Source organism: Paramisgurnus dabryanus, chromosome 1 (genome assembly GCF_030506205.2).
Source record: "Paramisgurnus dabryanus chromosome 1, PD_genome_1.1, whole genome shotgun sequence".
Classification (NCBI taxonomy): Eukaryota; Metazoa; Chordata; class Actinopteri; order Cypriniformes; family Cobitidae; genus Paramisgurnus; species Paramisgurnus dabryanus.
Genome location: NC_133337.1, coordinates 24,810,061 through 24,829,608, shown reverse-complemented (window position 1 = coordinate 24,829,608; position 19,548 = coordinate 24,810,061). Strand labels below are relative to the sequence as shown.

At 40.7% G+C, this 19,548-nt stretch overlaps 1 protein-coding gene across 1 annotated transcript in view; it reads right to left on the bottom strand.

Moving 5' to 3' along the window:
- Positions 1 to 5,478: 5,478 nt before the first annotated feature.
- The window catches only part of LOC135752540 (C-type mannose receptor 2-like), an 18,136-nt gene continuing 4,066 nt past the window's right edge, over positions 5,479 to 19,548 (bottom strand). The window contains exons 3-6 of the mRNA XM_065271037.2: positions 19,084 to 19,458; positions 8,613 to 9,020; positions 7,120 to 7,208; positions 5,479 to 6,382 (exon numbers count right to left, since the gene is read on the bottom strand). Coding sequence (XP_065127109.2) covers positions 6,260 to 6,382; positions 7,120 to 7,208; positions 8,613 to 9,020; positions 19,084 to 19,458 — 995 coding nt within the window. The 3' untranslated portion in view covers positions 5,479 to 6,259. The remainder of the gene's footprint in view (positions 6,383 to 7,119; positions 7,209 to 8,612; positions 9,021 to 19,083; positions 19,459 to 19,548) is intronic.

The following is a 19,548-nucleotide window of genomic DNA, read 5'->3' as shown; positions in this document are numbered from 1 at the left end:
AGACAGTCTTGATGACCTATATGCAGCTTAGAAATACGACATCCGGAGGCTGCAACCTTCAGATTGAGAAATGGCTTCTGCCACGAGTTCCTCATCAGAAAGTTGTAACATGACTGCGTTTCTCCCTGATGCCTTAAAATGTTGATCGTTTAGCGTTTAGTTTTTAAAGGTTAAGTTTAGTTTAGTTTTAAGGTTGGCCAGTTCTTTTCCTTTGCGACAGTGCTGCGGCGCTTGTGGCCTCTAGGGCCGCTAGACATGAAAAATACATGTCTAGCACCCCCTAGTGGCCAAAAAGTTCCACGGTGTGCCTTTAAACACTTAATTTCAGCTGAATTTTCTCACCTCATTGGCAGATAAGTTTGCTTGTTTAACCCTGTAAGACCCAAATATAGAAAAAAAGAGCAAACATTTTTTTGACCTCCCAGATATTGTTTTAGGAGGCCTCTGATGTAGAAATGAAAGAGTTTTCTGATTTTTTACGTTTTAGTAAGTTTTTATAGCCTAGAAATCTAGACGCACCCTAGCGGCCGCAAAATATATTTGCTGCCAGGGTTTAGTCTAGGCACTCACAATACACTTAACAGCTCCAAAAACCAAAATTTGGTCAGGCCAATCACATCGTGTGTAGCGTCTGTGGGGCGGGCTTAACATGATGACGACAGAGCTGCAACGGTTCCTACTTGAAAACAAAGAATGGCTGCTGCTGCTGGCGAACAGCTTTCTTTTGAAGCGGCTTTGGCCGCGACTCTGGAGGACTTAGACTTATGTTTCTCTTTGAGAGAAGAGCAAATAACCCTACTGAAGTCCTTTTTAAGCAAGAAAGATGTGTTTGGAGTTTTGCCGACTGGTTACGGTAACTATGTCACCTTCTTCGTTTCTCTGATTGGTCATAGCGCTATCCTATTGCGTGCAGAAGCATTTTGAGGGACAACCTTATATCACGCCCCTTGCATTGAGCCGTTTGTGTGAAGAGTTGCCAGACCTTACATCTTGATGTAGGTCTGGCTAACCAGGCTAAAGTTTTTAGGAAAATGTTGTAAATTTGCAACATTGGGCATTGCTGGGAGCAGAACTTCTGTGTTTGTACTCACTTTGTCTGAACAGATATACAGAACATTTAAGCATTCATTTGCAGGGTTGATTGCTTACTTAGCCCCATAACAGTATATATCATGAGTAATAACCACACAACAATCATAGTTTTATGAATAAGCATTTATTAATAAAAAATAGTGGAAAAAATATTTACAAAACTTTTCGTAAAAAAAAAACTGTGGTTTGAAGGCAGTCTGTGTTCGCTTACAGTGATAGTCCCTAAAACAGTTATTTTCATCTGTTAAGCACAGGCGAACATTGCACTTGATACACAGTGTGTTTGTGTATCCATTATTGCAGTGTCTGCAACGTCCTCTCTTTGACTTTTCTGGGAAATGTGTAATCATGTCTTTGCGTACATCCAGTTGGGGGTGGTCCGATGACCTCTTGGCTGGGGGACTCACATCTGTTGAGGATGGTCTCTTCTGAGGAACCAAAGGGCTCCCTGATGTCACCGTCTTTGTGAATGTGTTTGTCTTACTTGAAGATGGTCGCCCTCTCTTGGGTGTTGTGTTGTGTTGTGTTGTGTGTGTTCACCAGAATGAGAGAGGATGCAAGTTGTGCCTGAAACTGTCTCCTGTTCAGTATCTCTTTCTTGGTCATCTTCAGAGCTTTACAGTCCCGCTTGTAGAGGAGCCAGGCGTTAATCACAGCAAGGATGATGGTGTGCCAGAAGCTACCCAGTCTCACAAAGTTTCGTGATATAGTCACGTATTTTTTTGATTCTGCTTTTTCCTACTTTTAAACCATTGTCGCTTCGGTTTAGGGTTAGATTTGGTGCTTGCATTAGAATGTCACTTTATATATTGGTTTATACTATTTTTTCTGATTTATTTTTTAATATGTCGCCTGGCGTTGGGGTTAGAGTTGGGTTTGGTTAGGGATGTCATTTTATGTAAATCTAACCCTAAACCGAAGCGACAATGGTAAGAAAATAGGACAAAACAGTTGAGTAACCAATACGTGATAATCACACGAAAACAGGAATTCGTTATACGATCACGAAAAAACACGAAATTTCGTGATAATAGCACGAAAAAAGAATAAAAAAAATACGTGACTATATAACGAAATTTCGTGAGACTGGGCTGGCCAGAAGATGTACAAGTACCAGCGACGCGATTTCATGGGGAACTTGTACTTGAATCTCCCCTTGAAAGGAATCATCATTTCATCCACAGAGTTGTGCTCTTCAGGTACCACCTGCAGGCATCTCTCCCTGAATGAATTCAGCCATGGTCTGAGTTTCCAGAGTTTGTCCTTCTTTTCCATCTCTGACACAGTCAAGTTGTTTACAAAGTGTAATGAAGTCAACAGAGATTGGAATCTGTTGCGGGACATCACATCAGAAACAGGAGTGTACCGTGTGTCTGTCTCCCAATACATGCGGACTCTAGGCATTTGCATTAGGCCCATCTTCAGGTACATGCCAAGCATCTTTTCAATTTCCTTACTATTGGTGTTGACAGATGTTCCACTTTTTTGCAAGCTGTACTCATTTGTGTTTCTTGTCAAAGCCTCAATCATGTCTTCTGTCACAAACTTTTGGAAGTACGCCAGTGGGGTAAGGAGGGAGGTGGCATCATTGGTAATTTCTGAACCAGAGAAATCGGTATTGGGACTGATAAAATACTTTTTCAGCCAGCGAAATCTGCACAGTGTGTTTAATTGGTTGGGGCTTGATTTCCACATCATCATTGGCTGGGCAGTCAATGGGTTGGTGGTTTTCTTTGTCCATTTCACCTGCATCTTCATTCTCTGAGTCACTTGAATCCGTGTCGTCTGAGTCGATTTCAAAATCGCTCTCTCCATTTTGGACAAAAGCAATCACATCCTGCACAATGAATAAAATACATTTCGGCGCTGGTGGCATTCTGAAATGGAAAAAGTAAAAAAAAAATGAAGTTAAATATGTGAATAATACATATGGGTCTTACATTGTAGTAGATAAACTGAAAGAATAGACAGGGTGGTAGACCATGTGGGTAGAAATCTAAGTATTGCCATTAGCATGCCCATAAGTATTATAATTTCAGTGAAGTGATAATCAACATTTCACTACATTCAAACAATACTGTCTATTGCAGCCTATTATGCTCTCTACTTATCATACTAAAGGAACACATGCATCCCCCCAGAGCACTTACATGTTCACATTCAAGACCATTCGCACCTGTCCCTGGACAATGCAACAGGCATCCCAAAAATTCCAGAACATTCAGAATCTGTTTTTCTATCTCCTAATGCTACTAACAGCTGCTTGGGCAACATTGAGAAAAAATGGCTCAGGATCATTTAGAAGTTAAAAAACAAACAAAAAAACTACAAAGATACAGGGAGTTTCAAATACTGCTATAGATGCTGAAGTTTCAAATATCCCATACCATTTTTCATGTGTTTAATAATGGTCTAAGCTAAACTAAGTAAAACAATTAACAGAAAAACACATTTAGAGCTTAGTTACAATTAATCATGTAACACTACATTTCTACTACATTTATTTTTCAATTTGTGATCATTTGAAAAGTGCAGTGTCCTTATGTAATGTGCACAGGGTATTTTGACTACCACTCTGACCCAATGTTGTAGAATTACAACATAGACATAACAAGCTCTAAATCAAATTTGATGAAAGTTTTCCAAAATAACTAAATATGTACATGTTCTAGACATTGTAATAAACACCCAAAAAAATATTTAAGCAATGTTACTTACTTTAATCCTGACAAATCCAGTCATGCAAAAAAAGGAAATGAGCTCAGCGGGAAGTTTGCAGGTAGAGTGAGTTCATAGCCAGATGACCGGACCTATAAACACTTCTTCTATCCAATAGGATTGTGAGGACAAACAATAGGACCCATTAACTATGTAAATGTGGTTTTGAGAGGAAAAAACATTTGCAGCCATTTTTTTAATTGTTAAAAGTGATGTTGTAAATTTGCAACCGTGGGTCTTACAGGGTTAAAGCACAAATTTACTTAAATTGTATATTTTTTGTCTAAAAACTAGAGTTATTTTCTTAGGTCATTTTGCTCATTAAGAAAAGCAGCTTGATTTAAAATTTTTTAGATATTACTACTGAAAACAAGACAAAAATACTATGCAAGAAAGTCATTTTTTGCAGCGTAGTTGTCAAAAACAATAGCAAACATTATAGGTATGTATTATCAAATTGCAGCAGACAAAGATTTTAGATTGTGATTTAGATTTTATGTGCAAAATGGGAGTGGTAAGGTGCTCAACAACATCATATTCTTTCAAAGGGCCCAGAGTGGCGCCCCTGACTGATAGCAATGTTTGCAAATGAGGCGCCATTTAAAAAAAGTTTGTATTTTTATGTTGGATGGGCCCTTAAAGCTCTTTAATTAGCACGCAAATGTTGTCAGAGGGAGTCTGGGCTGTAAACAACATACTTTTTACAGTTTAAATCCAAGAAAAATTCATTCCAAAAATGTCAGCATCGAACAGCCCTAAAAACACATTTTAATACCAGATATAAACATCTGAAATGAAGTGTTGTTACATGCAGCGATTAGAAAAAGACCCTTTAGTAAACATCACGCAGACCCTGAAAACTTGAACCAGGAACAAGAGCTCTTTTCTAGAAACTTGGGTTCACTTTTTAGGCTTTACTTGGAGGTTGTGTATTTGGTGACAGCCGTTGTTCCCTCAGACGCAAGAATCAAGAAGCAAGGTGCAGAACAAATGTGTAGCCTACAAAATGCCTGAAGTACAGGGGACCAAAATACAAACCACAAACAGTTAAATTATATAACCTTGAGTGATCTATAGATAAAATAAAAATAAAGAAATTATTAATATAACGAAATTATAGCCAGAATTCGTTCTTGTTATAATATGACAGCCCTTTAGTATATAACTAGTCTGTTACATTTATCACAACAACATGCTTTGAGATGTACATTTAAAGGCGCTATAGAAAATAAAGGTTATTATGATTATATTTACATCAGTTTCTGACACAACTCAAATCTTCAGCCCTCTGAATAACACAGAATAAAAGTGATAAATAATACTGAATAAAAAATAATATTTCAACACATCATTATTAATTTAAAATATTTATTTGTTGTGTGTATATGTACTTACAATTCATTTTAGCACAAATATTTTCATTGGTAAGTCACCAAGCAAATCAAAGTCTCAGTTGAGTGCTTATTTGTCATTATTAATTATGAACTAAATTAGTAATAAACTGATAAAATAATTTGGATTTACCCTTTATAACCCACAATTATTATATATGTATGCACTGAAAAAGTATAAGATATTTTTAATTAAAGTTTAGATTTAATAATGCATAGCAGAAAAAGGTTCAGTTCACTGGAGTCAACACATATATGTATGACAAATCATTAAAAAAGTTCAAAGGTCATAACAATCTGATCAATTGCTAGTAACTGCATACATGTGATGAAAGCTGAGAGTGCACACAGATGATAACAGTGACATTAAATGTACGCTAATATTATTATCTACATTCTTAAAGAGATTTATTCACTCAACTTGACTTATTTTGTCTGAGTTAAGTCAGGTCTAAACTGTGCAGTGGCTCTTAGTTTATTGTATTTTACTGAAGGAAAGATGAAAAAAGAAAGTTAACGGCAGAAACACGACTACAGCTGACTGACAGGTAAGCTTTAGTTAAAAATCAACTGCAAATAACATTACATGAACATTAATTCACTTAAGATCTCTGAAGATTAAACACCATTACATCTTCACTTATTTATGTTATGTTAAGAAAAGCTCTCATTGAGAATGATTAGTTAACACTTATTATTTGCATTTTGTTAGTAGGAATTCACCAGTATGTCAAAAATAATAACAAGTTTCCTAATAGGGGTCTCTTAAATAATCCATCACTCTATGCTTTTTCCCCAGCAATATATTTATGTTTCAGCTACATTTTCATTTACTATATATGGAGTTATTTAATCCTCCTCTTGTGAGATCTTGAGAGATTTAATGTTGATTTTAAACTGTGCCATATTCATTTAATTTGTGTTTTATTTGTTGGGAGTGAACACATGAAGTTGAAACAACAAAATATTGTACCATGTGCCATTACAATTAACATTTTGCTGACATTTCAACATTTTTCTACAATATTCGCTGATTCGTTGTAATTAGTGTTGACACATTAACAATGCAATTTTTCCTTGGTTGCTGGGTTATATTTTGGTGAGAAAATATTTCCAGCTGGTTGCACTCTCCATGTCAATCCTGTGATCTTTATCCCACGATTCCTCAGTTTCTGCTTTATCTGAAGAATAAAATCAATATTTCATTATTGAATTCTGCTGTTGGACATAGATCTAGATTAACAACACTACTGGCACCTTACACTAGTAAGCTACAAAATAAAGCCTGAAATTATTAGAAAACAAAAATAACATGAGTAAAGGGACATTCACAATACAATGATAACTATAAAAAAATAGTTTTAAAAATCGTTTTTATTTTTTAAAGAGAATAGCGGAGTTCACACCAGAACTATAACGATAAAGGTACAATGAACGGTATCATTGGAATCACTTTCTGTTCCAAACTGTTGGTGGCTTCCCTGTTTGGTACCATAGGAATGAATGGGTGTAGGCTAAATGCTTACACATTCACGACGCGCTGTACAGTGCACGCATTGAAAAAAGATAGATATATATTAATTCGTCTAAGTTGAGGTAATAACATAGTTTAATATGGCAAAAGGGTAGACTATTCCTTTAAGCTTTTCTCCAAATATCAATTTAGCAATTCATATTTTTTGGTTAAAATAACTGTTCCCATCACCCTGATTTAGCCTCTAATGATTTATAAATTGAGATATTGGGCCCTATCTTGCACCCAGCGCAATTGACTTTGTCAGTGACGCATGTATCATTCGTATTTTGCATCGGCGCACAATGGGACACAAAATAAGGCAGCAAAGTATTTTTTACAGTGTGGGACTGAACCCACAATATTTAGCATTATATCAGCATAATAATAAAGATTAATACTTACCAACAGAAAGGTGCTCTCCAACACTTCAGGGTCAATCAGATTGTCGCCAAATTTGAACTCCACTCTCACGATCTCTTTCCTTAACTCCGCTAAAAACATCACAAGTTGAATTAATTATTGGCAAATGAAAATAAGAAAGAACAACAATAAACAAGTTGCACAAATCTGTTGATAATTTGACTTAAGGAACCTTCATAAAGCAAAAAAAAAAAAAAACATGAATGTACAATGTATGAATGCCATGAAACGCCACTAACTCACTCTTATCCCCAATTAGTTGACAGTACTAAAAAATTTGAAAGGAAACCCATTGCACTAAGTCATTTTAGTTTTTGTTTGGTCCGCTTTTGGTGCGCATCAGAGTTTGACTGCTGCATTCTCACCTGCCCAAAGAACCACACCAAGTGAGCCATCGAACTCTGGTACGATTCAACAGATCTAAATAAGGCAGGTGTGAAAGCACCCTAAGTAAACACAATATCTGTCTTTCACTTTACTATGTTGTGTGAGCATTTACCCGATTATAGTTTAGGTCATTCTAACAGAGGAACCAAGTTTTTTTCAGTATTTTCAACAGTGCAGTATTATCTTTAATAATGACAGCAACTGATGTCCATACATTAGTTTCTTTTTGGTAACATTGTTGTGTAGTCAAGAGTTTAAAAAGTGTAAAGTCTTAAAAAAAATTGTTTGTGTTAGGGATGTTCACATTGACCGTTTAACCGTTAACCGAAGGTAAGAATTTATGACCGATTAACATTATCAGTTAAAATAAAAAAAATATTTGTTAATACATGGTACCTGTCCTCATGAGCCGACAGACATTTCACCACTTTTCAATCTTTAATTTGTGAATGTCCTGTAAATAACACAAATGATTGCTGCCCTGATGGTCTGATAAAGTAATCATTTGTATGAGAAATCATTTGTATGCGTGTTTGGAAGCTGAACCGCGCAAGATGACACGGTCCGTCTCGCGCACATCCGGACAGACATTCGCTGATGGCCTCTGACCCTATCCATAAACATCTCTCTTTTTGCACAAACGGAGAAAGACGACGCAAAACCAAAACTTTCTGAAAACCGTCCTGCTTTAGAAATGACCACTATGGTAGATGAAAAAGAGACAATCTGCCCTTTTTGGATATTAATCATCTGGACCGATCGCGTGCTTTTTAATAAGGTAATGTTGCGTGAATATCTGATAATGTATGAATCCTGGTTCTGTTGTTGATCTGTCGCTACTGTTTGCACGTTCAAATTAAATCTTTTGTTTTTACTAGTTCACAGACAACCGTCAACTGTATTTTTACTAAATGACAATTCCATATTAAAATCTTATAAGTTTACGGTTAATGTTCGGTTAAGAAGCTACGGTTTTCGGTCGGGAAAATTAACTGATATGAGCATCCCTAGTTTGTGTTGTTTTACTTAATAGTTTTGAAGCTTGATGTCATTGGTCATTAGCATATGTTATAAAAACCTAAACTTACTTTGCATGCAGATGAAAGGAAAGGTTGTTGCACAAAGTTGATCTACTATCAGACCGTTGGAATCTGCAGCACCACAAGGTGGCTTCATCCCTGTAATGTTAGGGTATCCAGATTTCCAGTTAATGGAGACATCTGATCCATCTGATCCATACGATCGATCTGATCGATCTGATCGATCTGATCCATCTGATCGATCTGATCCATCTGACCACTTCCACGAGTCCCTAAACAGACCAATCCATGCTGTAGAAATCCCACTTGCTTGCATCATTGTTGTTAGCAGGTTATTCTCAGTTTGAGTCCGAATGATTGCCAGGTCTGTGAAATGTCGTCTGCAGTGGATCTGAGCTTCACGCCAGGTCATCACGTTGGCGATTAAAACAAATCTGTTTGCTCCTGTTTGAGTTTCTATAAAAATATGAAAATCAAAGAATGACATTACATTTTTACACTGTGTAACTTTTCATTAAGTAGGTACATCGGTCCCAAGGTCTGATTAGGATTAGTATTGTGTGAATTGTTAAATGGTTGCTAGTCTAGACCAGTCGTATGTAAACAGATTCTTTTAATATATTATTGTTGTAACATAAATAAGGTACTATATAATTTAATGTACATAATGTTTTTTTCTGCGTTATCATTTGAGCTATTCTTGTGCTCCACTTTGTGGCCATTTAAGCGCAAGCAGCTGTAAAATGTGGTCGACTGTGAGTGAAGTCGCTTCCAAATACAAGCACGCCCAAATCCCACCCACAACACTGATTGACAGTTTTATGTGCAGGCATTGAAAAGGGATTTGTGATTTCAGTTGAGTTTTGGTCATGCTCCTTACACGAAGTCAGAAGAAGTGAAATGGCAAATCGTCTCGGTTACGGATGTAACCCTCGTTCCCTGAAGGAGGGAACGGAGACGTCACGCAGTGACCGACGAATTGGGAACTCGCTTAGAGAGACCAATCTGCTTCGTATACTACTAAAACGCCAATGAACTTGGCATTGAGATATTTGCATAATGCTGGCGCCGCCCCGCCAGGTGCCTTTATAAGCAGCAGGTGCAAATAGGGAAATTAGCTTCTTTTTGCTGAGAAAGCCGGGAAATGTGACCGATAAACAGCAGGGAGCAGCCCTGTGGCGACGGGACGTGACGTCTCCGTTCCCTCCTTCAGGGAACGAGGGTTACATCCGTAACCGAGACGTTCCCTTTCAGTCGGTCACTACGACGTCACGTCGTGACCGACGAATTGGGAATCCCTACCAAAACGCCACTGAGGGCTGACCTCTTCCAGTGTCTGCGTAAAGCCCTCCGGTTCCACTTAAGGGGAGGAGAATTAGGTTTTAAGGCAGAAGGCCGGGCACTAGATGTTCCTTTAACCCCACAGTAGTGCCAGCGACTGGGAAGCGCCCTATCTGAGCGGTATAGGGACGCTGCGGAAGCCACCGCCCCGTTAAGGGCTAATGGTGGGCGAAACTCAACCATAGTTGAGGTATAAATGACAGCCGTGGCTGTGTAAGCAACGCAGTGCTCTGCTAAGGGAAACGTGGGCTGGTAGGATTAACCCCAGGGAATAATACTCACAAAGGAACCCGTTGGGACACAATGTGGAGCCTAAGCCAAACACGTAGGTTCGTAAGAATACAGGTAGTGAAAGGCTGACAGCCAATGCTCCGCAACAAAGGCTGCCAAGGCAGCGGAGGAAGAGCAATTCAAACCATTACGCATTTTTGCTCTGATGGCCTTCCATACTGAAACTCAATTTGGAGCCTCAGTCGGAGGCTGCAAGCCGACTTGCGAGTCTGCTCTCCGTGCCCTCCCTGGAGAGGAAAGAACACGAGAGGATACAGGCTCGATACGAACATTGTAAAATCTAATGAACGTATTAGGTGTCGCCCAACCAGCAGCTCTGCAGGTGTCTGTTAGCGAGGAACCACGAGCGATAGCCCAAAATGAGGCAACACTCCGTGTGGAGTGCGCTCTCAAATTAAAGGGGCAAGAATACCCTGAAGATTATAAGCCAGGGCGATAGTATCAACTATCCAATGAGACATCCTCTGCTTAGTGACAGCTTTCCCTTTCTGCTGGCCACCATAACAAACAAAGAGCTGATCTGAGGTCCTGAGGCTTTGCGTGCGAACCATGTAGAGTCGCATTGCGCGTACGGGGCACAACAAAGCCACGGTTGGGTCTGCGTCCCCCGGGGGCAGCGCTTGCAAGCTCACCACCTTATCTCTGAAGGGAGTGGTGGGAACTTTGGGCACGTAGCCTGGTCTGGGTCTCAACGTTACACTCGAGACAGCAGGACCAAACTAAAAGCATGAATCGTCAACAGAGAATGCATGTAAATCCCCTAGTCTCTTCATGGGGGCCAATGCTATCAGGGTCAGAGTTTTCATTGATAAAAACATCAGACTCGTAGACTGCAAAGGCTCAAAAGGGAGACCTGAAGGCTTCAGCACCATGGACAGGTCTCAGGAGGAAAGAGGGAGGGCGCGAGGCGCCTCTTAAAATGTAATAATTAAATCATGCTGGCCAACTGATCTGCCGTTGATAAGTGAGTGATGAGCAGAAATAGCGGCGATATCAACTTTAATGGCGGAGGGACAGCCTACCATCTAACCTATGTTAAAGATATAAAAGCACAATGTTAATGGGCATTCTCTGGGGTCCTCGCGTTGCGAAGAGCACCGGGTGACGAAAAAGGTTTCATTAAGCGCGTAAGCCCGTCTTGTGGACGGTGCTCGAACCGCGTCGATGGTGTTAGATACCGCTTGCGATAAATCACCTAAACCTTGCGGGCGCTCAACGACCATACATGGAGATCGCACAGGTCGGGCGCGAGTGCCAATGTGCCCCTTCCTTGAGAAAGAAAGTCCTTCCTCAGGGGAATCCGCCAGGGAGGGCTGTCGCGAGGAGCATTAACTATGAAAACCAATTCTTGGTCGTCCAGTACGGACGATTAATAAAGGCTCTCCTCGTCCTGCCTGACTTTGCACAGTGTCTGCCAAGAACGGGCTATTATAAGTCGACGTACATAAAAGCAGAATGCGAACAACGCTCTCTCTCTGATATTTTAATGCCGTGACTAGCACATGGAGACACGGAGAGAGAGAGACAGCTCGAATGGTGTACTTAGTATTAATATGCCCACCCCACGACGCAGCGCGAAAACACGGTCTAAAGCGAGGGGAGATGGACACATAAAGTACACGTCTTACAGGTCTAAGGCTGCAAACCGATCTGAATATTGAAATACGAGCCTCGGCGTTATCATCCAAAAGGAACACCTTTGTAGAGCCGGTGCGTAAATCAAATCGATCGTAACCCGCCGCGTATTTTGGGTACTATGAGATAAAGGCTGGAAAAACCCTATCATCATCATCTCGGTAAGAGGGACCGGCTCGATACATCCTTCGCCAACAGGACATCGACTTTTGCACGCAGTACATGTGCATCGGACGCTTTCACCACAGTGAAACGAAAGCCCGAGAATTTTGGGGTGTGCCGGATTTTGTAACCGAGGCGGATCGTGCGTAAAACCCAACGAAACGGGCTGGGAACTGAAGCCAAGCACCCAGGCACCGTACGAGGAGAATTAACGACACTACCGAGTACTCGCGGTGGGGCAGCGAAGCGGTGCGTCTGCTGTGACAGCATAAACATCTACAGTATGTGTGTGTGACACTGACCTGAGCCCGCTGAGGGTGACGGTCGTCTGGTCTCCTCTACGGAGAGCGCAGACTCCGATGAGGGTGCTGGTGGTCCGGTCTCCTCAGCGGAGAGCTCGGACTCCTCAGGTCACCCGCTGGCGATAGAGGAGAGGTAGGGGAGCTGGTGTGTACCCGCTCACAGCTCTCTCGATCCTCCGGAGACCTAGAGAGGGAAGAGGAATGCACTCTTATGTGTGGTTAAGTGGGTACCGGCCGAACAGCCGGTGGAACATATGCAAACCAAGGATTTTCCACCCGACCCTCTATCGGGGGAAGGAGCTCCATGTCCTGAAGAGCGATCCTCTGCCAATCCGGGTCGCCCGTCACTGGCCACTTAAACTCCCGATCTTCACGGGAAGCGGCTAAGCGGGCGGGACGAGCTGCTGACGACCGGTTCCCCTGCGCTGCCGAGATGGGGTCCGAGGAGGGGAACGGAGGTGGCCGCCGCAGGACGCCAACGGCGAGCGGCAGACTGAGGAGCCGGCGTGGTGGACCAAGGGCAGCTCTCTTTCGCCGGGGCATGACCTAGGAGATCGCCTCAGTCTGCGCAGCGGAGCTGTACGACTCCCCGGGCTCGCCGAAGAGGCCGGTCTGTGAGACAGGAGCATTCAAGAAGTTGTTCTCGTCTGCGTCCGTCATGTCAGCCAGACACAGCCGAAGGTGGCGATCTTGAACCACTGTGGTGGACATCGCACGACTGAAGGTCGCGGCCTCCCTCGTAAATCCTTGTCCTTGAACCTGAAGCAACGTCATTGCATGCAGGGCTAAAGCCGCCTTTCCGCATGCCTGATGGGCAGCGCCCGTAACCGGACGACTGTCTACAAACACGGGAGGAAAGGGTTGGGTGGTCCCTCCAGGAACGCAGCTGCATTGCAACCCACTGCTCCACGAAGGGGTCCCCGCCCTTAGCGGCTCCGTTGGTGAGGGAGGTGAGGGGTGAAAGCTGAAGCTGAACGCTGAACGGCCGAGACGGCCGCAAATCACGTCAGCTCTTCGTGCCGTCGGGAAAGAAAGGCACAGGAGAAGAGGACCGAGAGGCCCGAGCAGCTCCGAAATACCAATCACGTGGGCGGTACGGTTCGGGCGGAGAGGGGTTAACCTCTCCAACTCTACCGTTTCCGCCGTTCGAGCGGGCACGGCCGCAATCTCCGGAACGACTCCACTTCGGAGGAAAAATTGGACACCCCTCTGATGCTGCAGAAGTGACGGGACCAGAAGGAGGTCCAATGGATTCGGCAGAAATCGTAGAACACGACTCTGCAGTCTCCACCGGAGCCTCAACCGCTGAGGATGAAAGGCCGGTAGGTGGAGGACGCATCCTCCATCCTACTCAGCGTAGTGATGCGAAGAGCGTCCTGCGAGCGCTTGACAACCGCACCATGGCGGTGTCAGCACTGCAAAGGAGCGGACAGCATTCCCGTAGAAACGTCAGCCGTCTCCGCAATCCAAGAGGATTATGCTCTCACAGAGAGAACAAAAAACTCTCCACGAACGCAGCCTCGGAGTGCTTGATGCCCAAGCATGAAGACAGCGCTCGTGACCGTCACTGGAACCCTTAAACCTCTCGCATCCAAGATCGCACGGACGAAAAGCAATCCTGAAAAGGACGCTGATCTCGGAATATACGAGAGAGTGGCTGTCTTTAAAAAGACACAGAGCTCTCACGTATCACTCTTTAGGGAAATCACTCTTTAGGTGCTCAGCTGATGATGCGCACAGGGAGAGGCAACGCACACACTAAACTCAAAACAAAAAAGATGCAGAGCAGTGGAATACTGCGAGCGTCCACTGTGTTAGTACTGCTTGTCAATCAACTTCAGCAACCGTTCCCAGAAGAGCAGAGAGTAGCTTCTCAGTAGCAGATAATGCCGGCTTTCGAAGCGAAAAAGCTAATTTCCCTATTTGCACCTGCTGCTTATAAAGGCACCTGGCGGGGCGGCGCCAGCATTATGCAAATATCTCAATGCCAAGTTCATTGGCGTTTTAGTAGTATACGAAGCAGATTGGTCTCTCTAAGCGAGTTCCCAATTCGTCGGTCACGACGTGACGTTGTAGTGACCGACTGAAAGGGAAGGTGAATTTCTATTGAAATTAAATTATTGCAGGGTAGTAACTCGAAATACATAGGAAATTCAATTGCAAATTGACATTTCCATTAGAAATTTGGCATACATTGTACATTTGTGTTAATGGAAATGCAAACTGTTTGCATTTGTGTTAAATTTGTCACAGTTTTTACACCCACAAGTAGACACAATTGCAAATGCAAAATCATTTCATACCAGTTGCTCATAACACTGTGGCTGCATCCGAAATCATATACAGTGACAGTAGGTACTGAATTAGGTAGGTATCTAGTTATTGACCGTTTAAATAGTATGAATGAATTCGGACATACTACATCCGCCATGTTGATATGTGACATACAATGTCATAACAACATTTTAATTGTTTACTGGAATGACTTTAATGTAAACACAAAGGACAGCTGTTGATTATTTGCATTTGAATAGAGCTGCGTTACCGCTTTCGGGCATTTTTGAATAAAACAACGCCCCCCCCCATTTTCTTCATTGAATAACTCATCTCTTGTGGGATCATGGGATATTAAAGTGTCCATTAAATAAACACTTCAGAATCTTGCCAGAAGTAGTAGGTCATCTGGGTACTTTCTGCCTACTGTTTTTGAATACTATGAATTCGGACATACTACTCGACTCGACTTTTCTCCTACAACATTGTATGGAAGTAGGCGGTTTCGGATGCAGCCTTTGTCTTTAAGGGAGACGTCCAGAATGTGTACTGCTAAGGACCTTTAGGATTAAGGTTGTTCAGCTGTGGTAAAGGAAACAAGTAGCCCTGATGAAGAAGCAATGTGACTCATTAAAACTACACTGTAAATCCCTGTAAATTAACCATACTTAAAAACACATGCAAACCAACTGCCTGAAAGGTTACCTGACTACACACACCTGTACAATAGGATTAGCTTTATAAATGCGAAATTCTACAAATGTCATAGTTTTAATAAACTTAATATTTTCACTATTTTCATTTTAAAATATTTTCACTAAGATGAACATCAACGTCACCTGTTCAGCTCTTTCAGTGTGAACCTGAGAGTAACAAATGGTGAACAACACAGAAAACATACAAATTAAAGATGATAAAAATAAAGACGATCTGAGAGGTAAGAAGCTGGGAGTAAAACATTCTCACATAAAACTATAGTAGATCTCACAGTATTTACTAGTAAACTGTAATAATATTGAATGACAACCATTACACGTCATCGACCCAGAATGCACTATGCGTGAAACACGTGAATATTATAATTCAACAATTCACTTTAGATAAACTGTCATAAAGGATTTGTTTATTCAACTTTAATTAAGCTATCTTGGTTAACCTAATAATGCAACTGGGATTAGATATTTTACACTTTAAAGTTTATCCTGATTAATATACAGGTGCTGGTCATGTAATTAGAATATCTAAATATATTATTTCACTAATTCCATTCAAAAAGTGAAACGTATATATTATATTCATGCATTACACACAGACTGATATATGTCAAATGTCTTTCAATTTTTATGATTATAACTGACAACTAAGGGAAATCCCAAATGCAAGAAGATATCAGAAAATTAGATTATTACTTAAAACAATACAAAGAAATGATTTTTAGAAATCTTGGCCAACTGAAAAGTATGAACATGAAAAGTATGAGCATGTACAGCACTCAATACTTAGTTGGGGCTCCTTAGGTGTTATGAGAGCTCAGGTTGCTCTGATAGTGGCCTTCAGCTCTTCTGTATTGTTGGGTCTGGCATATCGCATCTTCCTCTTCACTATACCCCATGGATTTTCTATGGGGTTAAGGTCAGGCGAGTTTGCTGGCCAATTAAGAACAGGGATACCATGGTCCTTAAACCAGGTACTGGTAGCTTTGGCACTGTGTGCAGGTGCCAAGTCCTGTTGGAAAATGAAATCTGCATCTCCATACCCCAAACCATCACTGACTGTTGATTGTGTGCCTCTCCTCTCTTCCTCCAGAGACTGGGACCCTGAACATAACTTTTGACCACTCAGCAGCAGTCCACTCCTTTTTGAAGGCGGGACGTTTCTGACGCTGTCTGTTGTTCAAGAGTTGCTTGACACAAGTAGTATTGTCTGTGCATAGTGGTTCTTGAAGCACTGACTCCAGTTGCAGTCCACTCTTTGTGAATCTCCCCCACATTTTTGAATGGGTTTTGTTTCACAATCCTCTCCAGGGCGCAATTATCCCTTTTCCTTGTACACTTTTTTCTACCACATCTTTTCCTTCCCTTCGCCTCTCTATAAATGTGCTTGGACAGCTCTGTGAACAGCCAGACTATTTTGCAGAGACCTTTTGTGTCTTGCCCTCCTTGTGCAAGGTGTCAGTGGTTGTCTTTTGCACAACTATCAGGTCAGCAGTCTTCCCCATGATTGTGAAGCCTACAGAACTATACTGAGAGAACATTTAAAGGCCTTTGCAGGTGTTTTGAGATAATTAGCTGATTAGAGTTTGGCACCGGGTGTCATTAACATTGAGCATTTTCACAATATTCTAATTTTCTGAGATACTGAATTTGGGATTTTGTTAGTTGTCAGTTATAATCATTAAAAGAAATAAACATTTAAATATATCAGTCTGTTTGAACAGTGGCGGATCTAGACCATTTCAACTGGGGGGCCAATCTGGGGCCAGTTGTACTGTTAGAGGGGCCAGTTACATTTAGACCTTATTCTTGTCATATTATTTTATGCACTAAAGGCATTAACAGGCCAAATACCATGTTTATGACACTGTCTAATTACTAGAGGTGACCCCGAATAGTCGAAGATTCGATGCATCGATAGGAGAAGCCTGATTCGACTACCAATCTCATAGTCGAATCATCGCAGATGTGTTATGAAATGAGGATCCTTCAATTTTGGCTGTATATGGGTGCACACGTTATATGATTTCACATATAACAGCTTTCCCCCAATATATTAATATACAGCATATTATTATAATGCTGGAAATAGTATGTGAAGTAGCAGCTTTCAATAAATATTTTTAAAATGCGTTAATAAATCCAACAACCCCTGTGACCGGGCTTCACGTCCGTATGTTTATGTTTATAAACCATTGCCTCTTTGTTTCTACATTTAAAAGACAAAGCTGGCAATTCTGGCAATACTTTCATTTTTTAAATAATTTCTTTATTTTATTTTATTTATAAATAACTCTGGGTTATCTGATTTAACTATTTTGCTTGTGTTTTGTTTCCGGGCACTTGAGGCATTTTGCAAATTTGTTCTGCACTTTGTTACTTCTGACCGTATTTTATTAAAAAATTGTATTTATTATAAACGTAAATTCTGATCTAATTAAAGTCTGTACATTTTGGATGGCTTTTCGTTATATCGACGTTGCGCTATTGCGTTCTGGACATGTTTGCGTATGCAATTTAGCCAAAAGGGCTAGGTGCTCTGGGTCTCATATTTAGGAGTTCATCAAACTAAACATAAAAAAATTGATGTTTTTCGATGGGTATAAGTTTTAAAAATGTATTTAAAACAGAGTGGTTATCTTGTCAAAAGTTAAACTACAAAACAGGTAAGCCTTTTCTTTAAATTTCGGTGATGAAAATATCTGCACCGAACCTATATTGATGCCTGACACGACTGTCTTTCTTGTGATTTAATATTATGGTCGGTGTTCACTTTCAAATGATAGCAAAGAGATTTCTGAAATAATATAAGAATCTTCAGGTGTTTCTGTATCTAAAGTGAATACAGAGATGATCAAAGTCAAAATAATAACGCGTAGTGTCTATAAAATAATTAATTTTAGTGTTTTTCTTGTTATAAATTAACGTTTAATGAATTGTATATAAAGCTTAGTTTTTATCATTTACAGTAACAATCACAAATTATTTGTAATTTCTCATTTGTCGGGTTTTTTTGGTCATGACTGCTTTGACGCACTAAATCTCCAAATTAAATAAAAACACTAAATTGTAGCCGGGGTTTCCAAGGCAGGATCACCTTTGTTATTTTTTTAGGTTTAGTTATCAAATATATTTTTGTGTGATGTTCTGTAGATCGTGGCTTTAAAATGTTATGAGGAATAATTAAACAAATGTTGCCTTACATTTTACTTTAAAAATATATATATAAATGCATCGTCAGTTTTGTCTTCGTTCATCACTTGAAAGACATTTTTGGTCACTTTATCAGAAAGTTGTTTATGTGTGCTGCTTATGAAAGAAAATAAAAGTTACCAATTTGTACCTGGTCTGGCCCCCTCCCAACCCATGCACACAAACATAGATGATTCGACTATCGGTTCACTATGGAAAGATTCGACAATTCTGATTCGAATGTGTAAATCCTTAGTCGAGGACACCCCTACTGATTACGGATGTAAAAAGAAACAATCGCAAAATTTAAAAAAAAAAATAATTTCACACCCCACATTAAGGGGGGCCACAAGGGGGTCCAAGCTTGTTGTCACAGGGGCACTGGCCCCCGCTGGCCCCTCCCTAGAACCGCCACTGTGTTTGTAATGAATGAATATAATATACAAGTTTCACTTTTTGAATGGAATTGGTAAAATAAATCAACTTTTTAATGATATTCTAATTATATGACCAGCACCTGTACCAAATAATTTATTCATATTTGTTTAACAAATGCATCTTCTACTCAAAATATTAACATTACTGACATGTGTTTGCTTTATCTCTTACCATCAAAGCAAAAAAGGGGAAATAACGTTGTGCAATCCTTATCATGCCATCCAAACACACTTGATAAACTAACACATTCCTGTTTTCCATTGAGATTGTCTGGTTGTGTACTATCCCAGTTGAAGAATTCAACATTTTCATTTTCATAAGACCACCGCCAGCTATTAATGTCATTGTACAGTCCAATCCAGGCCACTGAACTCATATTGTTTAGCGCTATTGCTTGTAGACGTGTCCAGTCTTCATCATTCTCAACAATGGCCAGATCAATGTGATTCTGTCTGCAGTAAGCTTGTGCATCATACCAGGTCTTCATCTGCTGGATCATAATATACCCATACTGACATGAGATGCTCTGGGTGAACAGACAAAGTCCTGATGAGAGGAAAGAATAGAAAGAAACAGGGATGTGTTGAATTGAGGACCAGCTTTAATGGTTATACACTTCCATCTAGTGTTCATACA